Source organism: Neocloeon triangulifer, unplaced genomic scaffold (genome assembly GCF_031216515.1).
Source record: "Neocloeon triangulifer isolate White Clay Creek 2 clone unplaced genomic scaffold, ASM3121651v1 ptg000017l, whole genome shotgun sequence".
Classification (NCBI taxonomy): domain Eukaryota; kingdom Metazoa; phylum Arthropoda; class Insecta; order Ephemeroptera; family Baetidae; genus Neocloeon; species Neocloeon triangulifer.
In genome coordinates this window covers 6055273-6079264 of record NW_026775559.1, presented here as the reverse complement: position 1 = coordinate 6079264, position 23992 = coordinate 6055273, and the positions used below count along the sequence as shown (strand labels likewise).

At 38.2% G+C, this 23992-nt stretch overlaps 6 protein-coding genes across 8 annotated transcripts; 2 read left to right on the top strand and 4 right to left on the bottom strand.

Annotated features, from left to right (window-relative positions):
- Window positions 1-560: 560 nt before the first annotated feature.
- Window positions 561-3028, bottom strand: LOC132203738 (gephyrin). 2 transcript variants are annotated; one of them, XM_059631726.1, is made up of 4 exons: window positions 2870-3028; window positions 2270-2781; window positions 1717-2127; window positions 561-1650 (listed from the first exon to the last, which is right to left on the bottom strand). In XM_059631726.1, exons 1-4 carry the CDS (start codon window positions 2922-2924, stop codon window positions 715-717), a joined length of 1914 nt encoding a protein of 637 aa, XP_059487709.1. In that variant the 5' UTR covers window positions 2925-3028; the 3' UTR covers window positions 561-714. The 2 variants fall into 2 exon arrangements, with proteins under 2 accessions (XP_059487709.1, XP_059487710.1); XM_059631727.1 differs by lacking the exon at window positions 2870-3028 and adding an exon at window positions 2841-2868.
- LOC132203743 (ragulator complex protein LAMTOR4 homolog) lies at window positions 2951-3822 on the top strand. 2 transcript variants are annotated; one of them, XM_059631731.1, is made up of 4 exons: window positions 2951-3060; window positions 3127-3212; window positions 3274-3391; window positions 3465-3822. In XM_059631731.1, the coding sequence occupies exons 2-4, from the start codon at window positions 3141-3143 to the stop codon at window positions 3569-3571; spliced, it is 297 nt and encodes a 98-aa protein (XP_059487714.1). In that variant the 5' UTR covers window positions 2951-3060; window positions 3127-3140; the 3' UTR covers window positions 3572-3822. The 2 variants fall into 2 exon arrangements, with proteins under 2 accessions (XP_059487714.1, XP_059487716.1); XM_059631733.1 differs by having other exon boundaries at window positions 2990-3063; window positions 3129-3212.
- Window positions 3813-14401, bottom strand: LOC132203739 (uncharacterized). The gene is made up of 12 exons (XM_059631728.1): window positions 14240-14401; window positions 6673-6760; window positions 6454-6609; window positions 6168-6356; window positions 5992-6111; window positions 5683-5927; window positions 5496-5631; window positions 5314-5439; window positions 5131-5260; window positions 4952-5075; window positions 4688-4884; window positions 3813-4630 (listed from the first exon to the last, which is right to left on the bottom strand). Exons 2-12 carry the CDS (start codon window positions 6686-6688, stop codon window positions 4327-4329), a joined length of 1743 nt encoding a protein of 580 aa, XP_059487711.1. The 5' UTR covers window positions 6689-6760; window positions 14240-14401; the 3' UTR covers window positions 3813-4326.
- A 298-nt stretch (window positions 14402-14699) lies between these two features.
- Window positions 14700-15719, top strand: LOC132203742 (large ribosomal subunit protein bL32m). Its single transcript, XM_059631730.1, has 4 exons — window positions 14700-14846; window positions 15024-15269; window positions 15323-15456; window positions 15517-15719. The coding sequence occupies exons 1-4, from the start codon at window positions 14753-14755 to the stop codon at window positions 15661-15663; spliced, it is 621 nt and encodes a 206-aa protein (XP_059487713.1). The 5' UTR covers window positions 14700-14752; the 3' UTR covers window positions 15664-15719.
- Window positions 15688-18320, bottom strand: LOC132203741 (carbonic anhydrase 2-like). Its single transcript, XM_059631729.1, has 7 exons — window positions 18042-18320; window positions 17413-17517; window positions 17131-17298; window positions 16503-16659; window positions 16347-16452; window positions 16064-16291; window positions 15688-16007 (listed from the first exon to the last, which is right to left on the bottom strand). The coding sequence occupies exons 1-7, from the start codon at window positions 18106-18108 to the stop codon at window positions 15855-15857; spliced, it is 984 nt and encodes a 327-aa protein (XP_059487712.1). The 5' UTR covers window positions 18109-18320; the 3' UTR covers window positions 15688-15854.
- Window positions 18321-18633: 313 nt separating this feature from the next.
- Window positions 18634-23831, bottom strand: LOC132203737 (chromatin assembly factor 1 subunit A-B). The gene is made up of 9 exons (XM_059631725.1): window positions 23625-23831; window positions 23399-23449; window positions 22611-23337; window positions 22145-22448; window positions 21888-22092; window positions 21642-21835; window positions 21405-21587; window positions 21211-21349; window positions 18634-21151 (listed from the first exon to the last, which is right to left on the bottom strand). The coding sequence occupies exons 1-9, from the start codon at window positions 23638-23640 to the stop codon at window positions 20085-20087; spliced, it is 2886 nt and encodes a 961-aa protein (XP_059487708.1). The 5' UTR covers window positions 23641-23831; the 3' UTR covers window positions 18634-20084.
- Between the last annotated feature and the right edge of the window lie 161 nt (window positions 23832-23992).

The following is a 23992-nucleotide window of genomic DNA, read 5'->3' as shown; positions in this document are numbered from 1 at the left end:
CTTACTAAATAGAGTGTCAGTTATGTAAGCTGGATGATCAACCTATGATATTGTTGATTCTCCATTTAATTCTAAGTTCACTTTGTTTCATTTTAAGGAAAAAATGTTTGCTATAAACTTTTATCATCATGAATTTCTGTAAGAGGAGGTCCCATAAGCATTTATTCAAAAAATTGCATTCCCTTACAATAAGACACAAGTTATATTCATTTTTAAGAGGCTCAACCACCACATTAAAGGATAATGATATTCTGGTCTTGGAATGAACAGCCGGCTTAGTCCAAAGAAAGAGCCTGGGAGCTGGATGGTGGCAAATAGTTGGCTGCTGGCGCTCAACAGGAGAGCTGTGGTGAGTCAGCAATCAGCAGAAAAAGATTAGTATGGCTGAGACACCAAGGGGCCTTGAAAACTTATGGGCTGTAAATATTAAATTGTGCAAAAATAGGAAGTTTTTCCTTCTGGTTGTATTTTTTTTACTAATTTTGCAAATTAAGTACGGTCATGCTTTTTTTTACTAACAAACGATAATGTGTAGTTACATTTTATAGTAGTTCGATCAGTTATATATGTATAAAAATATCAGGATTTATTAAAAATTGAACATATTTAACTTAAAAATAATGAGCCATAAAACACACATGGTAGGTAGAAAATCAACAAAGGAATTTACTTAGCATAGGTATGAAATCTTTTCCCATATGTTAATACAGCCAATTATTCAATAACCAAGGCTCTTACTAAAGAACCTTTACATAAAATTTTCCTCTCGTCCGTTTGTGCTGGAAGCACTAGCAGGACACTTCCACTTTGAAGGCTGAGTAAGCGACTGCTAATTTGATTTCCTGTAAGATGAGCCACTGGCACATGTTCTGAAGGCACTTTTACTCTCTCCACAACTGCTCTGCAGAATTCAGGCCGTATGTCTAACTTGATATCTTCAGCAAGCTGCACTGACATTTCTCCTCGGTACTTTGTGTCAAATCCAGCCAAAGCTCTTAAAGCAGGAAGGGCGAATAGGTGGCAGGTGACTGTTGCAGAAACAGGATTACCTGGCAGAGCGAAAACAAACTTTTTCCGCCCACCAAATGAGCAAGTGGCAAACGTGGTTGGTTTTCCAGGTTTCATGTTGATTCTGCCAAAATGTATTTGCGCCTGGAATTCTGTTGCAAGGATGTGCTTTAAAAAGTCTTTTTCCCCCATGGAGACACCACCAGAGCTGATGACCACATCTGACACATTAAATCCCTTTCTCAAAGTGTCTGCAATCTGTTCTGGAATGTCTTTGGCAATTCCTAAGTCATGGACATGGAAGCCGTGCTGCACCAACAGCGCCATTAAGGTCGGTCGGTTCGAGTCGTAAATTGCAAAAGGACTGTGCGCAGACACATTCACATCAAGGATTTCATCACCGGTCGAAAAAATAGCAACTGACGGTTGCTCATAGACGGTTACTTGACTGAGGCCTGCGGACGCCAAAGCTCCGATTTGCGCTGGGCCAATCTTGGTGCCTTTTTGGACTACAACTTCTCCTCTGGAAAGGTCACTTCCTTTTGGCCTAATGTCCTGACCCTTAATAGCCGCCTCCAAAACTTTTATCTTCAGCTCCACTTTCCCGTCTAGGGTTGAGTCCAATAGCTCAGTGTCTTCAACCTAATTTAAAATCAAATTATCCATTTGTTGTTTATACAAAATATATTAATTGTTTGTGCCAAGTACCTGAACCACAGCATCAGCACCTCCACAAACTGCGGCTCCAGTGGTGATTCTGAGACATTCTCCGTGAGAAAGTTGTTGATTCTGGTCGACGCCACCAGCCACAATGTCACCGACAACTTTCCTTTCTCCTGCGCCATCCTCTGACAGAACTGCATAGCCGTCCTTGGTGGAGGCAGGGTAAGGAGGAATGTCGCAGAGAGACGTACAGTCGGCTGCTGCGATATAGCCAAGGGCTTGACTAATGGGCAGCTTGGTAGTTTGCTGCAAGTTGCCAATCTCGGCCAGAATGATATCTAAAGCTGCCTCTACACTGATCATTGGATAGGGCGATTTACGAGGCCGGTGAGCTACTTTTGAGGGGTCGGTTTCCACCTTTTCATGGCTACAGCCGCAGTGCAGATTGTTATGCACCTGGTAAAAAAAATGATTTTCAATTAATTATAAAAAAGTTGGTTTTTATTTTATTTAAAATTATGTGCTGTGTAATATTTTCCCAATATTTAAATAATCCGAAATAATCAAAATATCAGACAGACTTTAGAAAAATCTTTACCTTCTCAACTTTAGCCGTCTCTCCCTTCAGAAGGGCAACAGCGTGTGGAACGCCTTTGAGCGCAGTCTCGGCATTCTCCAGTGCGCCCTTTGGACTCCCTGGCAAGTTGATTATCAGTGTTTTTCCTCTAACCCCTGCTACGCCTCTGGACAGCATTGCCATCGGAGTCACGTCCAAACTAGCTTTCAGCATGGCAATGCAAATCCCTGGAGCTTCAATGTCCAGGATGGCCTTTGTAGCCTCTGGAGTGACATCTCGAGGTGCGAATCCAGTGCCTCCGGTGGTGAGCACAACGTCCAAGTGGAGTGTATCCGCCCAGTCTTTGAGGACTGCCTCGATCGTACTTTTCTCGTCCGGTACAATCGATGTCTGGACGACCTGACACTGGAATTTCTGCTGAGCGTCCAGCAACTTAACAAGTGCTGGGCCACTTTTGTCCTCAGCTGTGCCAGCAGAGCAGCGATCGCTGACAGTTAAAACTCCAAACGTGATCATTTTGTACTCCTTTTTGTCTGAAAGTATGATTGGAAAATTATAAAACCGAAAATACTTGTCCTAATTATGTACACACGATGATAATACTTTTTATTCAGGCTATACCTTTTTTCCTTTGATGTTTATGTTGACTGCATTTATTTTTAGAAAAAAAGATCATGCACAGTCGCAAAGCAAAGAGTGGGCGTTGCCGAATCACGTGACTAAAATATAAAAGTAAACAAATGGTCGAGCAAAAAGTCACATGATTTAGGGGATTTCTTCGATATATATCCGATTTTCTAGTTTCAGTAAAAGTATGTGAAGTATTATTTACCCAATATTATTTGGATAATTATTCATTTGCTTAAAATACTTTTCAGGTAAAAAAACTAAAATGTTAAATTTGGAGAGAATCCCAGACCAAGTTGGCTACTTGGTGTTGACTGAGGATGGTGCAGTTGTTGCTGTAAGCTGGCTATTTATTTCAAGAAATGATTTTAATTTTTAACTTGCTGATTATATTCCAGTCCGGAGGTGAATTGGAGAACGATGAGCAGCTTGCAACCAGCATTACGGAGCTGGTATACACAAGCGAGGTTTTGGAACAAGGATCGGCCCCTGATAATAAATTCCACAAGATAACAGGTTTAACGGCTTTAAATTATTAAATAATTTTATACAAATATTATCCTCAATGGCTAAATTAAATTTATTCTAGTGGTGTACGAAGACTACACCCTTGGCATTTGCCTTTCCAACAAAAGGATCCATGTTGTCAAGAGGAGAACCCAATTGAATGACTCCCCGCTGATTGATATGAACTGAAAGTGCAAAGAGTAAATGTTAATGCATTATTGTGATTCTCAATATCTGTAAAAAAAAATTTGTAGCGATGTTTATGGTTTCCCCTCTTCATTTATTTTTTTAGTTCCATTTCCAAGTTTTATTATTATAAAAAGTTAAATTGCAGTGTATATTTACAACTTGGAATCCTCGATGATTTTCTAATAATTTCTATATAATAAGAAATAATGATATTTAAATTTTAAAATAAAACTAAAAATACTTCAGCTTTATACTTCAATTTTTATTTCTCGTAATAATCCAGTTATGTACAGTGTGCATTTATGAAGAAAAAACTTTTTAACGGCTCTGCCAGATATCAATCTACAGATTGATTGTCTCTTGACTGGCAATAATGAAACAATTAGAGTAATAAACAAAACATATTATGATGAAACTACAAAAATAAATAATATAGCTAAGCTTCAATACCATGTTGTTCTTACTTAATAGAATGTCAGTCATGCAATCTGGATGATCAACCTATGACTAGGTTTTTGGTTTTAAATTTATTAAATTCACTTTATAGTTAAAGGAAAAATGTTAGTTAATGTAATCATGACAAATTCCTATAAGAGGAGGTCCCGTAAGCATATGCCTGTGTGTCAATGTCATCATATCATAAAAAACATTAAAAATAAAGTTTGTGCGCGTTGAATTTAAATAAATCATTATCATCAGACATAATGTGGCCTAATAAAAGCATTTTCATATATCATGGCACGGCAAAAAAATAGCTATTCATTGTCAAGAGGCTCATCCATACCAATGACAATGGCTTTCATTACACTGGCAGCTGCCAAGGCTGCATATGGCTGCCATTCATTTCTACGAGAACCATCTCTGTAGTCGGAAATTCCTCTGATGGACATGAAATTGTCCCTGCAGTTGCCTTGCACACTTTGGACGGCGGCATCCAACTCCGGGTCAAAGGCGATCACTCCATATTTGGAAGTAAACTGCTGTCTGCAAGATTCGTCTTTGGCAACATATCGTCCCGAAGCAACACATCCCAAGTGCATACGAGGACAGCCTTCCAGTCTAAAAAATAATAAAATTTACATAAATTTCATTTTGAAAACCCGCTTTGATAATTACCTAGGGGATGACCCTTCCGATGGCGTAGGGTGAGCAACTTCAATCACCTCCCTTGGGCCGATGTTCATGTAGAGCTTGTCGGTGTCTTCAGACGGTCTACTAAAGTCGATGGAGCTTTCTGAATCTTTGTTTCCTCCAAGTTGAATTTGAGAAGCCAATAAATGTTGCAACCAGGCAGGCTCTTCCCCAGAATCCGCCTATTTAAATAGCCAGAAGTTTAAAAAATAAGTAATTAGGATGGTTGGATGGTTCAATTAAACTTGCCTCATCTTTTACTTGCTGAGCAAGAGATTGCAGTTCCAGGCTCTTAGGGCACCATTTTTTGGTTTCAAAATCACACTTTCCATTTTCATCTTGGCTCAATGAGTCACAATAGCAGTAGACATAGCTGAAAAAGTTGCTGCATAAGATTTTTGTTTTTGTGAATTCATAAAATTCATTACTTCTTAGGAGGGTTTCCAGGGTGCGAAACAACAACGTCACCTAGTCTCACGTGCTTTGATTCGTCGGTGTAGTGAGGGACACCACCACCCACTCCAATTAGGAACACATACTCGACTTGCTGGAAGGTGCCTGGAATAACATTTAGCTTTAATCAGATATACAAATTTTCAAAATGTTATTACCCAAGAGACGAGTTGTTGTATTTCCAGCTGCAGTCATCGCCTCCCTAGTGTGACCAGAAGTTGGCAGTTTAGTAGTTACGACTCTGTGGCAGCCAAGAGTCCCAAGAGTGTAGACATTTGACTCGCCTGCATAGCATCATAAATTAACATTATACCGTAAAAGTTAAAGATGGAAAATTTACCAACAGTGGTGAATCTGACATAGGTTTCTGTGTCGGACAGCATCGAGTCAACAGCAAGCTTTTCACAATAAAGCGCAGTAACAACTGCAATTGTAGGCTGCTTGGAGGCAACAACTTTTGGCATCGCTTTCACCACCTAAATTATTTGTATTTAGTAAGAGCTGAAATGAATTTTCCTTACATTTACCTGAATGACATCAGATCGCGAATGGGCCGCTCTAGTGAAATGTCCTGGTTGGTCGGCTAGGGCGTGCACCAAGCCCCTTGTTTGCAGATCAGTAAACATTTCAGCCAGGTGGTTCTCATCCCAGAACCTGTCCTTGGCCAGCTCAGTCAGGGTGACTGGATTTGGATAAGCAGCCTCTATCACTTCCATCAGTCGTTCCTCTGTAAGCTCAACACGCTTCCCTGTTGCACCTTCGTCTGCCGATTCTAAAAACATACAGGCAATGAGAAAAAATTTTCACATTATTTTAAAATTTATCAAATGTATTACGTGGTCTTTCAGGAACCTCCTCTGTTTCGCCAAGTTGCCGCATCTCGACTTCAATTTTGTCCAAACCCTTGTAGCCATTCTGCAGCAACTTCATGATTTTCTTGATGAAACCAACATAATCTAAAAATAAAAAGTGATTTAAGGAGATGTATCAAGTTTTATTAATTTTTTAATACCCCTCGGGAAGTCATTAGGGCTGACGAGGTGTTTGAAGAAATCTTGTGCGAGGGTTGCCTGCTGCTCGTCGGCACAGCTGCACCAAAATCTGAGGGTCCTACTTTCCTTAACATGTTTACCAGTTTGTGCCGAGACAAGGAACACTCGAAACTCAAGGGCCAGCTGAGCAGGGGAAAGCTCGCCGGCTCCTGCAACATTAAAAGAGAAAAATTTAAGATTTTATAACAAGCGGATTTTATTTGTCACTGGAAGCAATTTGCTGGTTGTAAATAATAATACGCTCACCTCCTTCACGCTTTTTAATAACTAGTCCTTGGTGCGCGCCGCCCGCCACATGGGTGTCCCCGCCGGCTCCGTTTTCAACGATCACCCTTTTCTGACGCTCCACCAACAAGGAAGTGCAGCCAGGGGCCTTTTTCAAAGGCGTCATGACAATTTGTTCTAAAATTATTGAAATATGTAAAAATTGTGATTTTCATTAAAAAGATTTCTTCGTCTTTATACCTTCAAGGGTTCCCATCTTTGCTGGGTGGGTATATCAGGTACCGAAAAGGTGTTGATGGCAAAAATTCTCTAAGATTTTTTATATCATCTGCAACAAAAAATATTTAATTAATTATTGGCTTCACTGCGATTAATTATGATTAACGCTAATTGTGCTGTCGGAAAAGAGCAATGAATCGCTTAGTTTACAAAAGGAGGAGTCGAGTGAGCGAACCCCTGGCTCTGACGTGAGCCCCGCAGCTCTGCGCAAAATTGGCACCCTTTGAAGTGAGATGAGGGTAAAAGCGGAATATTTCTGGCACATCGCACACGCCGAGCAGGCGGAAGTGGCTGCGGGCAGGCGGAAGAGACGAAAAGTGAGCACACGGTGTGTGGGTGAGTGTGTGTGCAATCAACGTGTTAGGTCAGTGACTCTTGACGCGTTTATTTTGATGTATACGCACAGACCATCGAATGAATTATCATATATTATGCGTCGTTTGATGCGCTAGCACGATATACAATGCAAATAATTTTTTTAAGACAGCGGTGGAGAAATATTGAGAAGAGCAGGAGAAGAGATTAGTTTATATCAAAGTGGAACAATAAGACTTCTAAGAAAATAACAATCAAATGCAGTAAGAGGCCAAAAACAAGGAATATTTTAGTTCATATTATGTTTGTATGAAAAAATATTGAAATGGAATTTAAATGTATTATGAAGCTAACAGTTTTGATTGTTTTGGAATTTTTCACTATTTTCTTTGATCATAAATAATAATAAGATCACATTATAAATCGAACAGCAATAATACAAATAAAGTAGCAATAAAATTAATGACAAAATGAATTGTTCAAGTATATTAAGCGCAGTGCAAATATAGATAACAAACTAAATTTAAATTTCACACACGTTGAAAAGTTTATTGAGAGGAAAAGCTATATAGTACTAATTTATAACAACAAAACCATTTAAAGGCGATCAAGCTTTCAACGTAAGAGAATAGCGTAAGCGTAATTGATGAACGGAGAGAATATGGTGTACAACCATACATCACGCTCTATTAATAGCAAGAGGGACGTGATGTGCGGTTGATTTTATACATAGCCTGGTCGTTCAATAAAGTAGATTGCTTGGATAAACAGCACACAATAAATAAAAAGCCTTGCGAGAGAGCTAATCAATACGGCGAGCGATCTCATCAAGCCAAAAGGGAGAAGAGTGCAATGAAAGGGTCATCACAATTTCGTATAGACTTTTACAAACTACACAGCGCTACACAGTTTTAAAATATAATTCTTATGTAGACCGACTTAAAGATGCAATGAATTTAATATATATGATTTTATTTCAAACTCATTCGAGTACGATGCAGTGAATTATAAATAATAAATAAATATTTATTCAAAGAATTTTTATTGCTCTCTTAAAAAGTCAAATATTACTTGGGTTGGAACCGAGAACGAAATTTGATTAGTTGAGCAATTTCCTGCGATTCTAAAACAAACCCTGGACCGCACCCTGGCTGCTATAGAAATAAATACACAGCACAATCGAATTTGGTGGCGGATATTGAGAGGAGGAAGAATTATTAATCGCACGCGGCACATGTCCTCTGCGTGCTGCTCTCAAATTGATCGTAAAATATAAAAGGCTTCCAGCTCGTCTCGTCTTTTACATCACGCCTAGACGTCTCGCAAGAACATGTGCTCATGTATGGTGTATAAATAAATAACGTGAAGTACATGGATAAATTGGGACGTGTTCCACGCATTGCAATCAAGCCGGAGGTTAAAATTATTTCTGCCCACAATCGGACAGCATAAAAGGCTTGAATTGCGATTTCAATACTAATGAGCACAGAATTTTAATACATTGTTTTACTAATCACCACAGTGAAAATTGAATGTCAAATCTTGAAAATGAGGTACATCGGCAAAGTTTCCCCAAGGTCCGCGCATCAGCAACAATGAAAAAAGTTTTGATTGTTGTTTGAGCTCTCTGATTGGGTACAAGTAAAGTTGTACCCAATCAGAGAGCTCGGCAACAATCGAAATTTTCTGATGAGCGGACCTTGAGTTTCCCAAAATAGAAAGTTGAATTAATTAAGGTTTACAGATAAATAATACAGTTTTTGAGGAATTTTAAGACCAATTGATTTTTCTTTTTTTAATCAAAACCATTTTTGTTCAAATGTTCAACGCCCTTGCTTCTACAAATTTTAAAGACATTTTTATACAGTTAAAATTTTATACTGTTTTGATCTACTTGTAAAAAATTATACAAACGAAACAGAATATGATATTCCGTATCGATTTACAACGGGTGGGTATCACGTACTGCTCGAAAGTGCATTCCTGCTTGCACGTCCATGCATTAATTTGATATGATGATGAACTCTGAGCACAGAAGCGCCTCGAGTGAAATAGTAATTGCAGGTGATCAACAACAAACAACCCACGTTCTTGTCAACAAGCACGTGTCAAATAAAAATGAGCAAAATTCACCCGCGGGAAAACGCGTTTAATATCCGCTCAAAAAAATATTCTAAACTGGGCCGCAGCACACTTGCGCCGGTTTCCACGAGGAAATCGACGTCACCGCGCGAGTGCGAGGACGTCATCAGCAGATAACGCAGTCATCGCCGCGCTTTGCGCAACCTATCTCTCGCTTTATTAGTCATCGACAGTCGTGCAGGTGTAGTTCGCATCGCGAAAATGTACACCAAGAGCAAGTGCAGCAGAAAATCAAATACGGAGAAAGATAAAATGTAAACCGTGCAAGGAGTCGGAGGTTGCAAAATAAAACGTCGACCGCCGTCTCTGTGTTTGCAGAAAGAGCTGATATGATAAAATATGAGCAAATTTTTTGCTCAATATATTTAAATTTAAAAGATAAGAGATGTTTTCAAAAGTGATTTTTACTAAAAAGAAGCAATAAATATCGAAAATCTCATATTATTTTTTTGAAACTTTAAAATACTATTCTAAGAATAAGAATCCCATTTATTTGTTAAACAGGAATCCAATTTTTGTGGCGTGCCAGATTCAAAAGTGCCTCCAACAAATCGGCTCCTTTTTTAAAGCGCAACACAGAGCTGCTTGGAACTAAAAATAAGAGCCATTGAAAGAATTGAGGCTCCAGATCTGTGCGTGGATTCGCGCACAAAAAACGGCACCCCTCGCTCAAAAATTGTTTACATCCACCGCGCGGATTATTTCCGCTCCCATACGTCTCTCGCGGCAGCTGAATCGTCTCAGGAAACATTCAATTTGGCTCGCGGGTAGACTCACGATTCGATGGGTCAACCGACAATGTTTCAGGCACTCGAGAATTTAATTCGAGTGACCGCTAGCTGCGTCACACTATACACACTACTTGTTATATTTATTCAAATGAGAAAATGACACTCGATCTGCGTGCCCTGGTTGGTTTTAAGTATCGCTTCAAAGGTGAACCGAATAAGTAGTGCCGGGGGTCATTTAATACGAATGAGACAATTCGCTTGTGAGCAGTTTGCGCTGCGACGATTTGTGGGACTTAAAAGACTTATCACTGAAAAGGGCACTCACTATCGCTGCTCGCCGCGTGCAATTAGTCGAGCAACCGCCCCAACGTCGGGCAGAGATAATAAAAACTATAATAAAAAGGATTTAAAGTAAAAGATTTAAATAAATTGAAATTTTTATTAAATTCAAATAAATTGATTTTGGGATCCATTTTTGTCATGTTCAGAGAAAACATTTAGATTTATTTTTAATGAATGTTGGAAAACGCAGAAAAAAACAGCTCTTTTTACTTTTTTAGTCATTAAATTTGGCAAATTAAGACTATCTAATCCCTTGTGTTCTTTTGAGAACAGTAAAAAAATTAAAGTTGAATAATTTTAATCGTTTTATTTATAATAATTCTGAATTTCAAACATATTGAAATTTTAAATTTAAACTGGTTTAAAAATCTTTCTGTAATTTACTCTCCTGTGCAGCAAAATTTAATTAGAAGTTAACGTGAAAAATTTAACTGCGCCAGCAAAAAAATTAATATACATATCCCAGAAATTGGAATAAAAATTTGCTACAATGATCAATGAAAAGTGTTGCGGCTCCGTGAATTTTGCATTTTGTTGGTGAGTAGGCACTTCAAAGAGCACTTAAAAATAACAGTCTTGTAATAAAAATCGAGGGAAAAAAATAAATATTTTGATCCATAATTCAGTGACAACCACTTTAAACTCCACAGCAAAACTTTGAACTTAATCGACTCTATTGTTCACTATTGTTGCTGTGCCCTAATCTGTCCCTGCTGTGTCAAACCACGGACTTAATCAGTCCCAATTTTCCCAACAGATCACGAGCGAGGCACCGTAATTCCGTGTAAAAGAAGCCAATTGCATTCGGAAAGATACTCACACGTGCGTCGCCGGCTCCGTCAGCGGCTCGACTGGCCATGATTTCATTATTTTGCTGTGGCGCGGCCGCCGCGCCTCTCCCACTATCGATTAGGCGCCGTGTGCGCGTTTCGAAAATAGCGATGCATGGACAACCCCGGCCACGTTGGGGTTGCTAAATTTCTACCCCCTAGACTGACTCATCGCCCCCCGGAAAATTGGATACTTTGGCGCTCTGGAAAAGGGGACGAAAAAGTAATTTAATGCCACGCACCAGCGCTGAAGCCAATCAAAAATATTATTATAGTGAATTTTACTAGCAAAGGCACATTGCGTGTTTGCGGTGCTGCTGAGGCGCCACCGATTTGACATTCGTGTATAATGTGCGGTCGCATTGGAGTCGTTCCAAATAGCAAATAATGTTCATACTTTCCGTGTCGATGCAAAAGTACAGCTTTTCAAAGAAGCGAGGGAAACTTGTAATCACCAGAGTTTTTAGATTACCTAGACAAAGATTAAAATTTCTTTACAAGTAAATAGCCGCAAATCAGATAAGTAATCGATTAACAAATTATTTTGTTTTAGTTTTCAAAATTGTCTTGAAATCCTTGAAACACGGCTTATTAATTATTATTTTCGTTTTCAAGGCCTTCCTTTTATAAATTTACTTTTGGATAAGAGCGATTTAAATGAAATTTTTGAAATTTGTGCTTCGACGGTAAAAATTAAAACAAGTTGGAACAGGGAAAGTTCTACGTCTAAACATCACTTTTCCAAGCCTATAGTTTGTGATTTCTGGACGTGAAAAAGTTAAAAAAACCAATCAATATTTTTAAATTATAATTAAATGAGTCAATCTAATGTAAAATCAAATATTGATCAAATAAAGCATATCAGCAAGATTATGGCAAATTTAATCTTTAATTTTAAATTAAATTTTGTAAGCATGCTTTTTGAAACAGAAGTACAAATTTACAAACGTTAAATTCAATTAATGCATTCCTAGATGCGTCTTGATTAAAAAATAGTCTGAACGCGTTTGCAAAATGCAAATTGAAAATTGCAGTCAATTGTTTAGAAATCAGGTTGAGAAAAACACCTTGAAGTCTAATTGCAGCAATGGAAATTTAAATATTATGCGCAAGCGTTTCTCTTTAAGGAGCATCCGAGCATTAGAGGTTTGATTGAAACAAGAGAAGTCTCCGTCCAGTTCATCTCCATCGGCTGCAACTAGAGCGATCAATGCAACATAAATCGATAGAAATTCAAGCTTGTCGCTTTTTTTGTCACGCAGCAGCTGTCTGCGAATTTGACCTTCAGGGCATCGATCTATCAATTATTACTGACGCGTTGAAAGCGGTGAAGGAGGAAAATTTAATATTGTTTTTGCTCCAATTTCACCTCCCAACGACATAATTGCTATTTAAAAAAAAAATATTCTTTTCCAGAGAAAACCAAAATTGCTAAAGAGTTTGTGACCACTAATTTGAAGTCGCTTTAATAGTTTTAAATTGGCCGGCAAAAACTTGCAGTTCTTTCGTGCAATCAAGTGATCATTTTTTAATTACCCTAAGTGTCGGTCGGATGGGCGGTGGCCGCCAAAAATAAGCGGCTCATGTTTTGAAAGTGGCAATTTAGTGTACAGCCTCTCTGAAGGGAAAACAAAAGGGGGACTTTGAGAAGAGTTGGTTTTATCAGCCTGCTCAAAAATGAACCAAAAATAAACTGAGCATGTTTAGAGAAAAGAACAAGATGCTTGATTAAACAGGCTGACAATGTTTTTCTTGGGTAAAAATTATTGCTCTTAAAACAATTGTTTTAATGTTAACATAAACATTCTTTGTTTCCACAAAAAAAAATTATTTAAGATCATTTCAAAGCAACATGTTAAATTTTTGAAAGAATTAGAAAAGTTTCTATTGAAAAAGTTTCAACGTGTCTGGCAGTACCACTGATTGAATAAAATACGTTGTATTCGTGCAGGTAATTACTTTTGACTTTGCATGTAAATTGCAATTTAAACAAACGCCTGCAATTTTTGTTTCAAATTTTTGACACGCAAAGACTTAGCAAAAGTTCAAAAATTGCTAGGCATATAAAGACATATTAAAGTAGCAGTTTATTTTTATAAAACGATGAGCCATGTGGTGAATGTTAAGAGTATCTCGTTGGTTTATTGGCCCATCTGCAAACCATTGCATAAATTTCCCCTCGTCACAAATCTAGCTAGGGTTGGAACAATAAAGCATCCATTATTCTGCGCTAAGATATTTTTTGCTCTCTACCCTGAAAGAAGTGCAAGCCGTTTTTTTTTTATTGTAAAGACGCTAGATTTCTTTATCACTTATTTTGCAAATCTAATATTAATAATAAATTATTTGTTTTGATTAAAAATTCTATTGGAGCTGATCTTTTGAAATGTTAAACAGTTGATTAGTGACGAGACAAGGAAACCTGTGATGAATAAATAAAACGGAGCCTGACGTCACTCAGCCTTTCAACGACCTTTCCTTTAAACCTGATGAAGGCGCATACGTATTAATGATTCATAACAAACGTGCTTTGCGGAATCAGGTGTGCAATTTAATAAATTCAGTTGGTAAGAGTTTGTACGTATTAATTAAGTAACGATTAGAAAAATTCTAAATAAATTAAATAATTGAAAAAAGGGATATGTTTTAATTTAATTGATTAACAAATATTTTAATTACTGAACTTTCTAATATTTCAGAGTTCAATCGGTTCATAATTCCAAATTAAAAATTGTTTTAATTAAAAGAGATCATAATTTCAAATTCAAGATAAGCTTCAATAAATAATTTCATGTTTCCTAAACTGTTCGCAAAAACTAAAAAAATAATACACATGCTAATTATGTTAAAATAATAGTGCCCTGTAAAATAAATATGTAATATAAAAAGTCATGTGTGCCCTGACCTTAATCAGAAACATTAGAGTTTCTGCCTCCTCTTTGAGCTCTCCCGAGGCCGGACAAAAAAATGTCGATGAAACGCGCGGATGCTGGATGCAAAGTGAAAATTGAAAATACATAATGTGTGTCGAACGTGTGCCATTATGAGGCCCGCGGCCACTTCCAGTGCGTTCGTTTCAAACGAGTTTTGTGACAGAAAACAGTTTTAATCACGCTGGACTGTGATGCGACACGATTCCTACTTGCTACATGTCGGAAAGAAACTCACCGTCAATGAGAATTATCACTGGGTCATGCAGATTTTTGACGAAAATAACAAACGCAGACTTGTCGTGACCGTTTGAAACAAATCTATTTTTTGTTCACTGCATGCATAGCAGACTGCGCTAGTGAGAATTTAGCTACTCCCCGGCAGAGCGCACCATCTACGCGCTCCGTTTCATGCGGTTTCGTTTTTCATTGCAAGGTTTCGTGTGGTTTCGTGTGGTTTCGTGCGTTTCGTGTTTACATTCCTCATTCTCATTCCGTAGGAGTATTATGAAGGAGCGCACTCCACACCACTTATTTATGTAAATCAAAATAATTTATCTGTTTTAAACAAACGAAAATTAAATCTAATATTTTATGATTTTTGAATGAAATATCCAGAAAAGTTTGAAAATTTTCTGATTTGAATAATTATACTTTTTAATTATTTTTATACGTCTCCCTTCTATACACTACTTCAGTTGGAAACACTTGCCGTTGCACTTGCCAGAGCAGAGCACAGAGCAGCTGAAAAATGGCATTGAGGACCACATTGATTTCTGCAAAACAATTAATAAATTCGTTTGAGGAACTGTGCAGTGTAGCTTTGGGACTGAGACTACCCCAGAGTAAGATATTCGTTTGATTATACGTCCATCAAGTATATTATTTCCAATAACTGTGCCCTATGCCTGTCAATCTTTTGTGTTTACAACGCGTTCGATTTTTGCTTTTATGATTTTTGAAACATTTATATCTCATGTTATTTTTGTTATGTATTAAAATTTTTTAACCATCTTGTCTAGAACCGCACTTCCACGTGGTGCCAGTTACAAATTGGGACCAAGTGTCCACACCTGTGCCTCAGAACTCGAATCCTTTCGGTATCGGCAATGGATTTTTGTGGGCAGTTCCGAAGCACAGGAGGACTGCAGAGAGAAGGATGAAGAGGAAGTTTGGATGCGAGGGAAATTGGAAATTAATTCTGCCTAGAAAAGACTTGACTGTGTGCAGTAGATGCGGCCACCACCATGAAATTGGCATCATGTGTTGTAAGACCTCGACTATTATTTTAAGATTTTTAATTTATTTCTTGCTTTTTTAGCCAACTGCTATAAAAAAGTTCAGGAGGAGACAAAACTTGCTCAGAATCTTGTCCAAGAAAAGCTGGGCCTGAGTGCTGTGGACAAGGAGGTGATTCTCCTTTACGAAAATGAGTCGCCACCGCAAGATGCTCAGGTATAATTTAAAAATTAAAATTTTCAAATCCTAGATTGTAAATTTTGGTCTCTCCTACAGAATAAGACGGTCGTTGAAGTACCTCGACCCCGACCTCAGTGGTTCAGCCGCAATTTGCTGCAGAGGTCAACAGAGGTAAACTCGCCCAAGGCAATTGCAGAGCCGGAGACTGTTTCTGTGAGTGTAAAGCCTTCTGACCTGGGCTGAACAAGGTAGAAAAAAGAACCTGTCCATAGTCAAATAAATTGTTGCATTTTAAATAGGATCAAATCTATTTCAATCAGATTTAAATTACAGCCATTCTTTCCTATTTTAAATTTTCATATATTTACATACATCCATGGCACTTATGAATTTTGTGTGTGAAAATTAATTCGATTGCAAAGTAAAATTTGATATCACTTTGATCTATGAAAATGATTATGGTTGTGGAATCGAGTTCCGTTGGCAAGCCGATGAACATAAATCGTTCTCCCAGAAATCGGTTGCGGATGTCTGAAGTTGTCCACCATTGGCTCTTCCCCAAAAGAAAGTTTCCTAAAAAGATCCATCTAAAAAAGGAAAGAAACATATATCTTTAATTGAATTCGCAGTAGTATAAAAATACTTGGTCAAAAGAGACGTGAAGGGGTTGTGGAAAAAGAATCCAAGTGACGGCTTCCGAACAGGGTGGGGTGGTCAGTGAGCCTCTGTAGGAGTAAAAAGTATCAATGTCTCGAGGTTGCATCCAAGCTAAGGGCAAGGGGTGTTCCAAGGTCACTTTATCGCCAATGTTCTTGACCAAGGGCAAACTCTGAATCAGGGTATCAAGACGGGCGTTGCCTCTCTCTCCTGCCTGTAATAGGATGAAAAGTAACAAGAAAAATAAAACATTTTTTTTTTAAATTCACCGAAAAGAAAAAGGCGAGCACAGTGAGTCCGTCTCTGTGTTTAAGTGCCTCGGTGATCGTTTCGTATTTTCTGTTTCTGTGGATAATGTGCAGCTCCATGGCAAACCTGCAAGAATATATTAAGTTGCCGTGACAGGCGAGTAATGAGAGGCGCACCGTATGGAGTTGATGATGTGCTCGGACCCCCTGTTGTTGCGCCGTCCCCAGTGGAAGTGAAGCCCGACCATTTCGTATTCGCCTTTCAAAGGCCCTCCGAATATATACGGAATCGGCTCGTCATCTTCATCGTTGGGTTTAGCGGCATTCAGAGACACTGAAACCGCATTTTTTGCAATTACTCATTATGTTTATTGCGAGTGTCGGGCAGTCGGGGATGCTTGGCGCAATCGCAGATATTCGCCGGATAAGCGCGTGGATCTTTTAATTGAAAAAAAGTGGACCGTCTGCATTCAGTGCGAGCACTTCAAGGATGCGCGGCTCGTCTTTTGACAATCGGCTTTCAATTATTTATCAGAGAACCAGTAATAAAAAGGTATTCCAGACATGAACACGGCAACTCAGCGTCTCGTCCCCCATTGTTTTGGCGATTGAATGTTGGTCGCACGTCTCTTTGGCAATTAATTCTGAGCAGGTTGGCGATTTTCCTTACCTTTTAATCAAAGCCAAACCTGAGCCAAACCAAAAATTAAATTTTAAACTTATATCGAATCCTCTTTTAACTTCAATCTTGAAAATAATCCAGCAGATTGATGGTGAATTAGTTGTTTTGCCCTATTATATTTACCAGAGTGGCCATTATTGGTGAGGGTGACCGGCGCTGGAAGAGGGTTGTGGTAACCAACCATTTCGAGGGCTGGGTAAGGCGCTGGGACTGCGTGCTTTGTTGAAATTTTGATGGGCGACTGACCTTCACCACCGCATTCCGAATGGTGGTGCCGCCAACTCTCCTGGCCTTAAAAAATATTGAAATTAATATATTTCAGTTTATAAAATATTTTGCGCAGATTTAATTATGTTTTGTGCTTTTTTCATAATGCGATTTATATAATAATTTTTTTAATCTCACCTTGTCGCGAGTAGTCCCATTTATGATGGCTGTGGTGCTTATGTTTGTGATTATCTTCGTTTTCTAATTTTTCCTTTTCTTTTTCGTCGACTTTGCTCTCACCACCTGCAATTTCGCATGAATATTATTCAATTTGGTACGTTTTACTAGAAATAGTTATTTGCGGCTGTTACCGTTTTTCGAGTGGCCTAATCTGATAAAAGGCACCGCGCGCTTTAACAACGGAGAAAATTTGCTTAAGGAATTAGAAGCCTTCCGAATCGTGTACTATTTGTTTCATTAGGGTGGATTGAAGCGCGCAGGTGACGTGAACAATGTACTACTACAAACGTGATAATTTCTGACGTAATTCTATTATTGCTCAACTCAGTCTTTTATTGATCTTGCCAAAAATTCAAAACTAAGAATAACATAAAATTTTTAAAATAAAATTTCAAAAATTAGTTTTTGAACAAAAAATTAATCCAAAGTAGTTTTAATAAATTTTTTAATAAAATTGATTGAACATGAAACATGATGTGCATTTAAAATAAAAAAATCAAAACGATTAAAGATATATCATGTTTTCCTTTTTTTTTAACTTTTTTTATAGAGTGATTTATTGAAGTGTAAGATATTGAAATGATTACCTTGGGGAAGTGCTGAGAATACGAGAAGTATGAGTAGAAAGTGAGTAGCTAATTTGGAGTAAATCATTTGGAGCGGCGTGAAATACAATACACCTGGACGGTTGGAGCGCAGGCTAAAGACTGACCCAGGCTCGCCCGCCGACGTGATATCTGCATGCAGGTGTCTTGCTCTACCCTTCGACTTCACAACGCAGTCTCCAAAGAAATAGCCGACGCGAGGCACAAAATAATCCTGACAGGCGCAAAAAGCTTCGCGAATCTTGTAACAAAACTGCGGAGTGATTTTGCAATTTTTTTTTCTCACCTGCAGCAAGTATGCAGGTGCAAAGAGTTGTGGTCCAATGACGCATTATAAAGAGCGTTAATTAGCAAAAATAAATTAAAACGCTTTCTGAAAATTCACACGCGCGATGTTGAAAGGCGAGAGTGCTTTTTGAGCTGCAGGCGAATTATAATTTATCAAATGCAAATCGAGCGGAATTACCTGTTCGATAATATAATATATAAATCAGTGCCAACTGACAATGAGAGAAACAAGTTGCTGCGCTCCAGGTATATATATTTATTTAAAAAAATAATCACACACTCATTCTTGTGTGTGTATACAGACATGAAAAATTGCAATGCTGGTCTCTGAATTATAATTATCAGTGCCTGTGATATAAACGCTAGTAACCAGTAGATTGTAATCGAAATGACCCTTGCTACAAATTCAAACATAAACATGAAACTTCAATTACGCTTTATGAAATACGTTTACTTCAGCGGTTATGAATGGCAATTTAAGCTAGGGCTGCGTAAAATAATTTTATTTTGTATTCGAGGTTACAAAAAGCTGAACTCAAATTTTATGTTAATTAAAGTACTTCAGATCTTTTATATTTTAAGTGTAATTTGGTGTAATTATTATAAGATTTTTTTTTTTAAAAATTATTAATATTTTAATTTTTTTTTCTACAATTGCAAGCTTTAATTCAACACTGCCCTGCCAATTTCACAGCACCTTTAATTGGCACAAGCTCAATGTTGCCTTTGATTTTATTGTTCAGCCGTTCATCTAATTTATTTTAAAGTTTAATTTCATCGGTGATCGGTTATTATGCTCTCAGCAAGTAATTCAAAACACATTGCTTTCGTTTTGTCCTTATTAAAATTTATGCCTTGCAAAGTTGTAAATAGGCCTGCTGCGCGACTACGTACTGTAAAAGAATTAAAGAGTGTCATTAGGCGTTTTACCACAAGTGTCGTAAATCGCGCACTATGTGTTTGCCCAGGAATTAAATGACGAGACCGTTTTTACGACTTTTTCAAAGTACGGTGGTATAGTCCCTTGTCCATAAACAGGTTCGCTTTTTATCACGAGGCAACGCGCCGAGGAACAACAGACGTGTTAGTTACAAAATTTGATGAATTGCGACCAAAACATACATTGCGTCAACACAACTAAACGGGAGCCCATGTTTTATTTGAAACCCCTAAGGTAGTTGTTTAAAAATGCGCCTAGAAAATGGTGCACATGACTTTTATCAGTTGTCAAAAAATACAGCTTGCCTTAATGCAGTTGTCAAAGAATAACAACTTACAAAAAGCATTCAAACAACGTAAGCTCCCAACGCAGGCCGCTAAAAATAAATCAGCTCAACCAGATATGTCTTAATTGCACTAGAAAGTATTAAAACAGGAGTTTGATGAAATTGTCAATCCTCTTTGTATTTAATTTGTATTTTATTTAAGATATACTCACTAAAAAAAACGTTGTTAAGAGGATGATTTAGTACATATCATTAAATTCCAGTCTGTTTGGAGAAATTGTAAATGGGGGCCTCAATTGTGAAGTTACTTTTGCCTGATTATTAATGACCCCCAACATTTATATAATTTTGTTGATTTTTTATTTTGCAAAACGTTTTCACTCAGGAAGTATGGTCGAAGATATTTACATTTGATGTGAAAGTTATAACGTTGGTTTACATTAGGAAGAAAATTATATTTCACTTGTAGGCAATAGATATGAGCAAGTTGCTATCATCACTTCTAGAAAAATTAGTTAAGAGGGACCACATCATCGTCATCAGCCTTGCTATGTGTTGCGATTGGAACAGGGTTGAAGGCCGGAGTTGGTCTAGAAGAGGGAATGGCTTGGCCTCTTGGCACAGAAAATAGCAGTGACACTCGACGTCCTTTTTTCTGCTCACCGGCTGGACTTGGTTTGTTGACGCTCTGGTTTGCAGAACTGCTGGGAGTAGATGGTTTATTTGCGTCCGAGGAGGATGACGCGGGAGGCGATGCTTTGGCAAAAAATGCAGAGGCAGGGCTGAATGGGAGGGTCTTTTTCTCCAACGCCTCTTTCTTCTCAGCAGCTTCCCTTCTCTCTTTCACCTCTTTGGCCTTCTGCTTTTCAACCTCAACTTGTCGCTGTCTTTCTTCGGGTGTGAGAACTTTGGTGAATTTTGTGATCAGGGTTCCCTGAATCTTGGGAGGAGTTTCTGGTGCTTCTGGTTCTGGAGTAGTTGCAGCACCTTCCATAGGAAACTGCTCTTTCTTAGCGTCTTCAGTTTTCTTTTCCACAGCTTTAGGAATTTTTGATCTTTTGGCAGCTGGCTTCAGAATATAGGACCAAGCATTCGGAAGAGGCAGGTCCGTCAGATTGTTCTTCTCTCGCTCCTCTTTGGACACCCACCAACACATTCGACCTTGGATTGGACCTTCATCTGGACAGGCCTGCCAAACTGCCAGCTCTCGCAGTTTTTTGTTTGCGTTCCCCATTGAGATGAGAACTCGCTCTTCTACATTTTCAGCGTCAGGGTCAATATCCGGATGCATTTTTCGATCCCAGTAGCTGATGAACTCTTTCACGAGGTAGTGCCGGTTCTTAGTGTTGCCGTGCAGCAAACGAATGAAATCGGAAACTGCTTCATCAGGAACTCGCAACTTGTTTCTTTTTTTCTTTTTGGCAGAGCCATCAGCCTTTGTTGCGCCGTCAGTATCGTCTGAAGGCTCTTCTTCCAAGTTATCACATTCTACCTTTTCTGTATTAAAGGAAGTTGGAATCTTGTCAATCACAACCACGGCAGCAAACTGTTTCAGGAGATGCATGACTTGACCGTGCACTGCAAGAGACAAAATTTAAAATTTACAAGTGAAGCACGTATTTTAAGAAATTTATTACCAGGGTCGTCTTTTTTAGTAGGGTCGTCTGGATGGAAGCAGGTAACCATTCTAGGCAGCAGCTGCTTCACTTTCTTTTTCATTTCTTCTCGGAACTCAAGATCAAGTTGTTTGAGTCTCTCCTTTTGTTCTTCAACAGGCTAAATAGTAAAATATTTATGATAAAGAAGTTTTTGAATTAACTTAGATCCTTACCAAATATTCATCGGCACTGTTACCAGCTTCCTCATCGCTCAAGTATCCGTGGGGAACAAAGACATCATTGTCAACCTCATACTCTTCGTCCTCAGACTCTTTGTCATCGTCAGAGCCATGCAGAGACTCACCCGGCTCCTCTTCTTCCCACTCTTCATCAGAGTCCACCTCATAATCAAACATCTGCAGGAAAACAATTTAAATAAAAAACCTGAATCCTACAGATTCTTTTATTACTTTGTCTTGGCCAAAGGGTTTCTTAGGAGTGATGCTTGTGCTTTTCTTTGACCAAGTTCCCCAGTATGCTGGTCGACGGTTCTCAGAGAATTGGAGCAATTTGGCTCGAGGTGGCTTTAAATTTTTCTCGAGAACGTTGCTTGTCACCACAATCTCACCAAATTTTTCTACCTCGTCTTCAACTTCTTCCTTTTCTGAAAAGAAATTATGAGAAAATTGCTCAAAATTAAAGAGAGTGTAATTAACCAATGATTCGGATATCATCGTCAGGGACATTTTCACTGGCAGGGAAGGTCTTGGCACTCTTTTTGGGGATCACTTCTTTGTTTTGAAGCATCTGCAGATACAGTTTTTCTGCACTCTGACACTCAACCTTAGTTTCAAATTCAACTCGGTTGCTCTCTTCTAACGAGCTGCGGAGGATAGGGGCCAGTCGCATACCTTTCTTCAGCTGAAAATAAATATGTTAGGAAAATATGCAAAATAGTAATTATATAGCTTACAGTGAAAGGCATGAAGTTATTTAGAAGATTTTCATTTTCTTCTTGAACTTTTGTAGCATCTGGGTTAGCAGCCTTTTTAAAAAAGTTAGCAAATGCAGCAGCAGACTTTTCCATTTTCTTCTTCTCTTCCTCCTCGGCTTTCTTTCTCTCCTCTTCCTTCTTTTCTTTTTTCATCATCCTCTCTTCCTCCTTCTTCTGCTTTTCTTTCAGCTTTTCCTCCTCCTTTTTCTTCTTTTCTTCAAGTTTTTTCTCCTCTAGTTTGCGCTTCTCCTCTTCCTTTACTTTTTTCTCTTCATTTTTCTGACTGCAAGAACAAAAAATTGATTATTTTTTGTTTGTTATAAATAATTCCAAAACCACTTTTCATTATATTGAAAAATATATATGATATGATTTACAATAATACTTAATAGGTTTATCTTTAATTCTTTGAAACAAGGAATATTAATTGTTTGAATTTACTTACTCAATTTCAGCCTGTTTCTTTTTCTGTCTCTCTAATTTTTCCATATTTTTCTGCTGCTCTTTCTCTTCCCTTTCTTTTTGTCTCAACTCCTTCTCCTGTTTCTTTTTCAACTCCCTTTCCTCTTTTTCCTTTTCTTTGGCCTCTTTCCTCTTCAGACTCTCCATTTGCCTTTGAATTTGCTTGGGGGTGAGCTTTCGTACTTTAGGCGTGGTTTTCATTGGAGTTATTGGAATATCACTGATGGACGTAATAGAGTCTTTGTCACACATGTCCATCAAAAGACTGTTATTGAAGCCTGACTGGTTCAAGCTTGTATTTGCAGAGGTTACGTCACTTTGTTCCTCTTCATCTCTGCTATCTGCTTCTGAGGAAGAATCACCTTCTGATTTGCTTTCCTCCGCCTCAGATTTTTTGTCTTCAGATGAATCTTCGCAAATATCCATTGTTTTAAGTTCGTCCTTGGAGCTATCACCAGAATTAACTGGACCGTCTACCTTAGCAGGAATTTCTTCGTCTTCTGCCTTTCCACTTTCTGGAGCAATAACTTTCAAATCTGGGTTATTCTCTTTCGATGCTTCTGTGGCGTCAATTTTGGGAGGATCAACAATTTCGACACCACAACGAACAACCTTCAGAGTCTGAACTTCATCATCATTGGTTTCACTAAGTTTTCTTTTTCTTCCATTTTCATTTCGATTTTTCGCGGCCGTGAAGAAAGACAGCACAGCTAAAGAAAAAAATTTAATGAAAATAAATACATAATTATTCAAAAAAAGATCAACGCTTACTTTCTTGCTTCATCTTTTTCTGCGCTGGGCCAGACGACGTCACATTGGAGCCTAAAATCAAGTTTGATCAAAATCAGTTCTTTGACTCTTTCCGAGATGCCGAATGTCACAAAAGATTTCTCATCCATAAGCATACTTCAATACAAAGAATGCGAAAGAGCAAAATTGAAAATTAAATAAATATCAACAAAAATCTCAAACATGGCTTCTAAAAATTGACCCATACCTGTAGTGCTTTTCATGATGATTTACAACAAAATGCAGACGATGAAGAACGAATTTGTGCCTAACGGTCACTTGGTTACTTATTCATAAATGCAACAATGTAAATATCATGGATGCAATGGTTTTTAAATGAAATATAAGCTTAAAACAAAGGACGTATCCTATGAAGCGGGGGTGCCGTCGAATCACCTGCACTGATCCCGCCAAATAAAATCACGTTTCCAGCTGCAGCAGTGCCGAGGCGCGGGAAAATATTTGGTGTTCTGAAAGGAGATTTGGAACCAATTTTCCTTCCTATGATTTGTGTGTACTCAGCAAGGGATAAAATTATTTAAAGAATTATTTAACAAAAAATATAAAGTTTTGAGT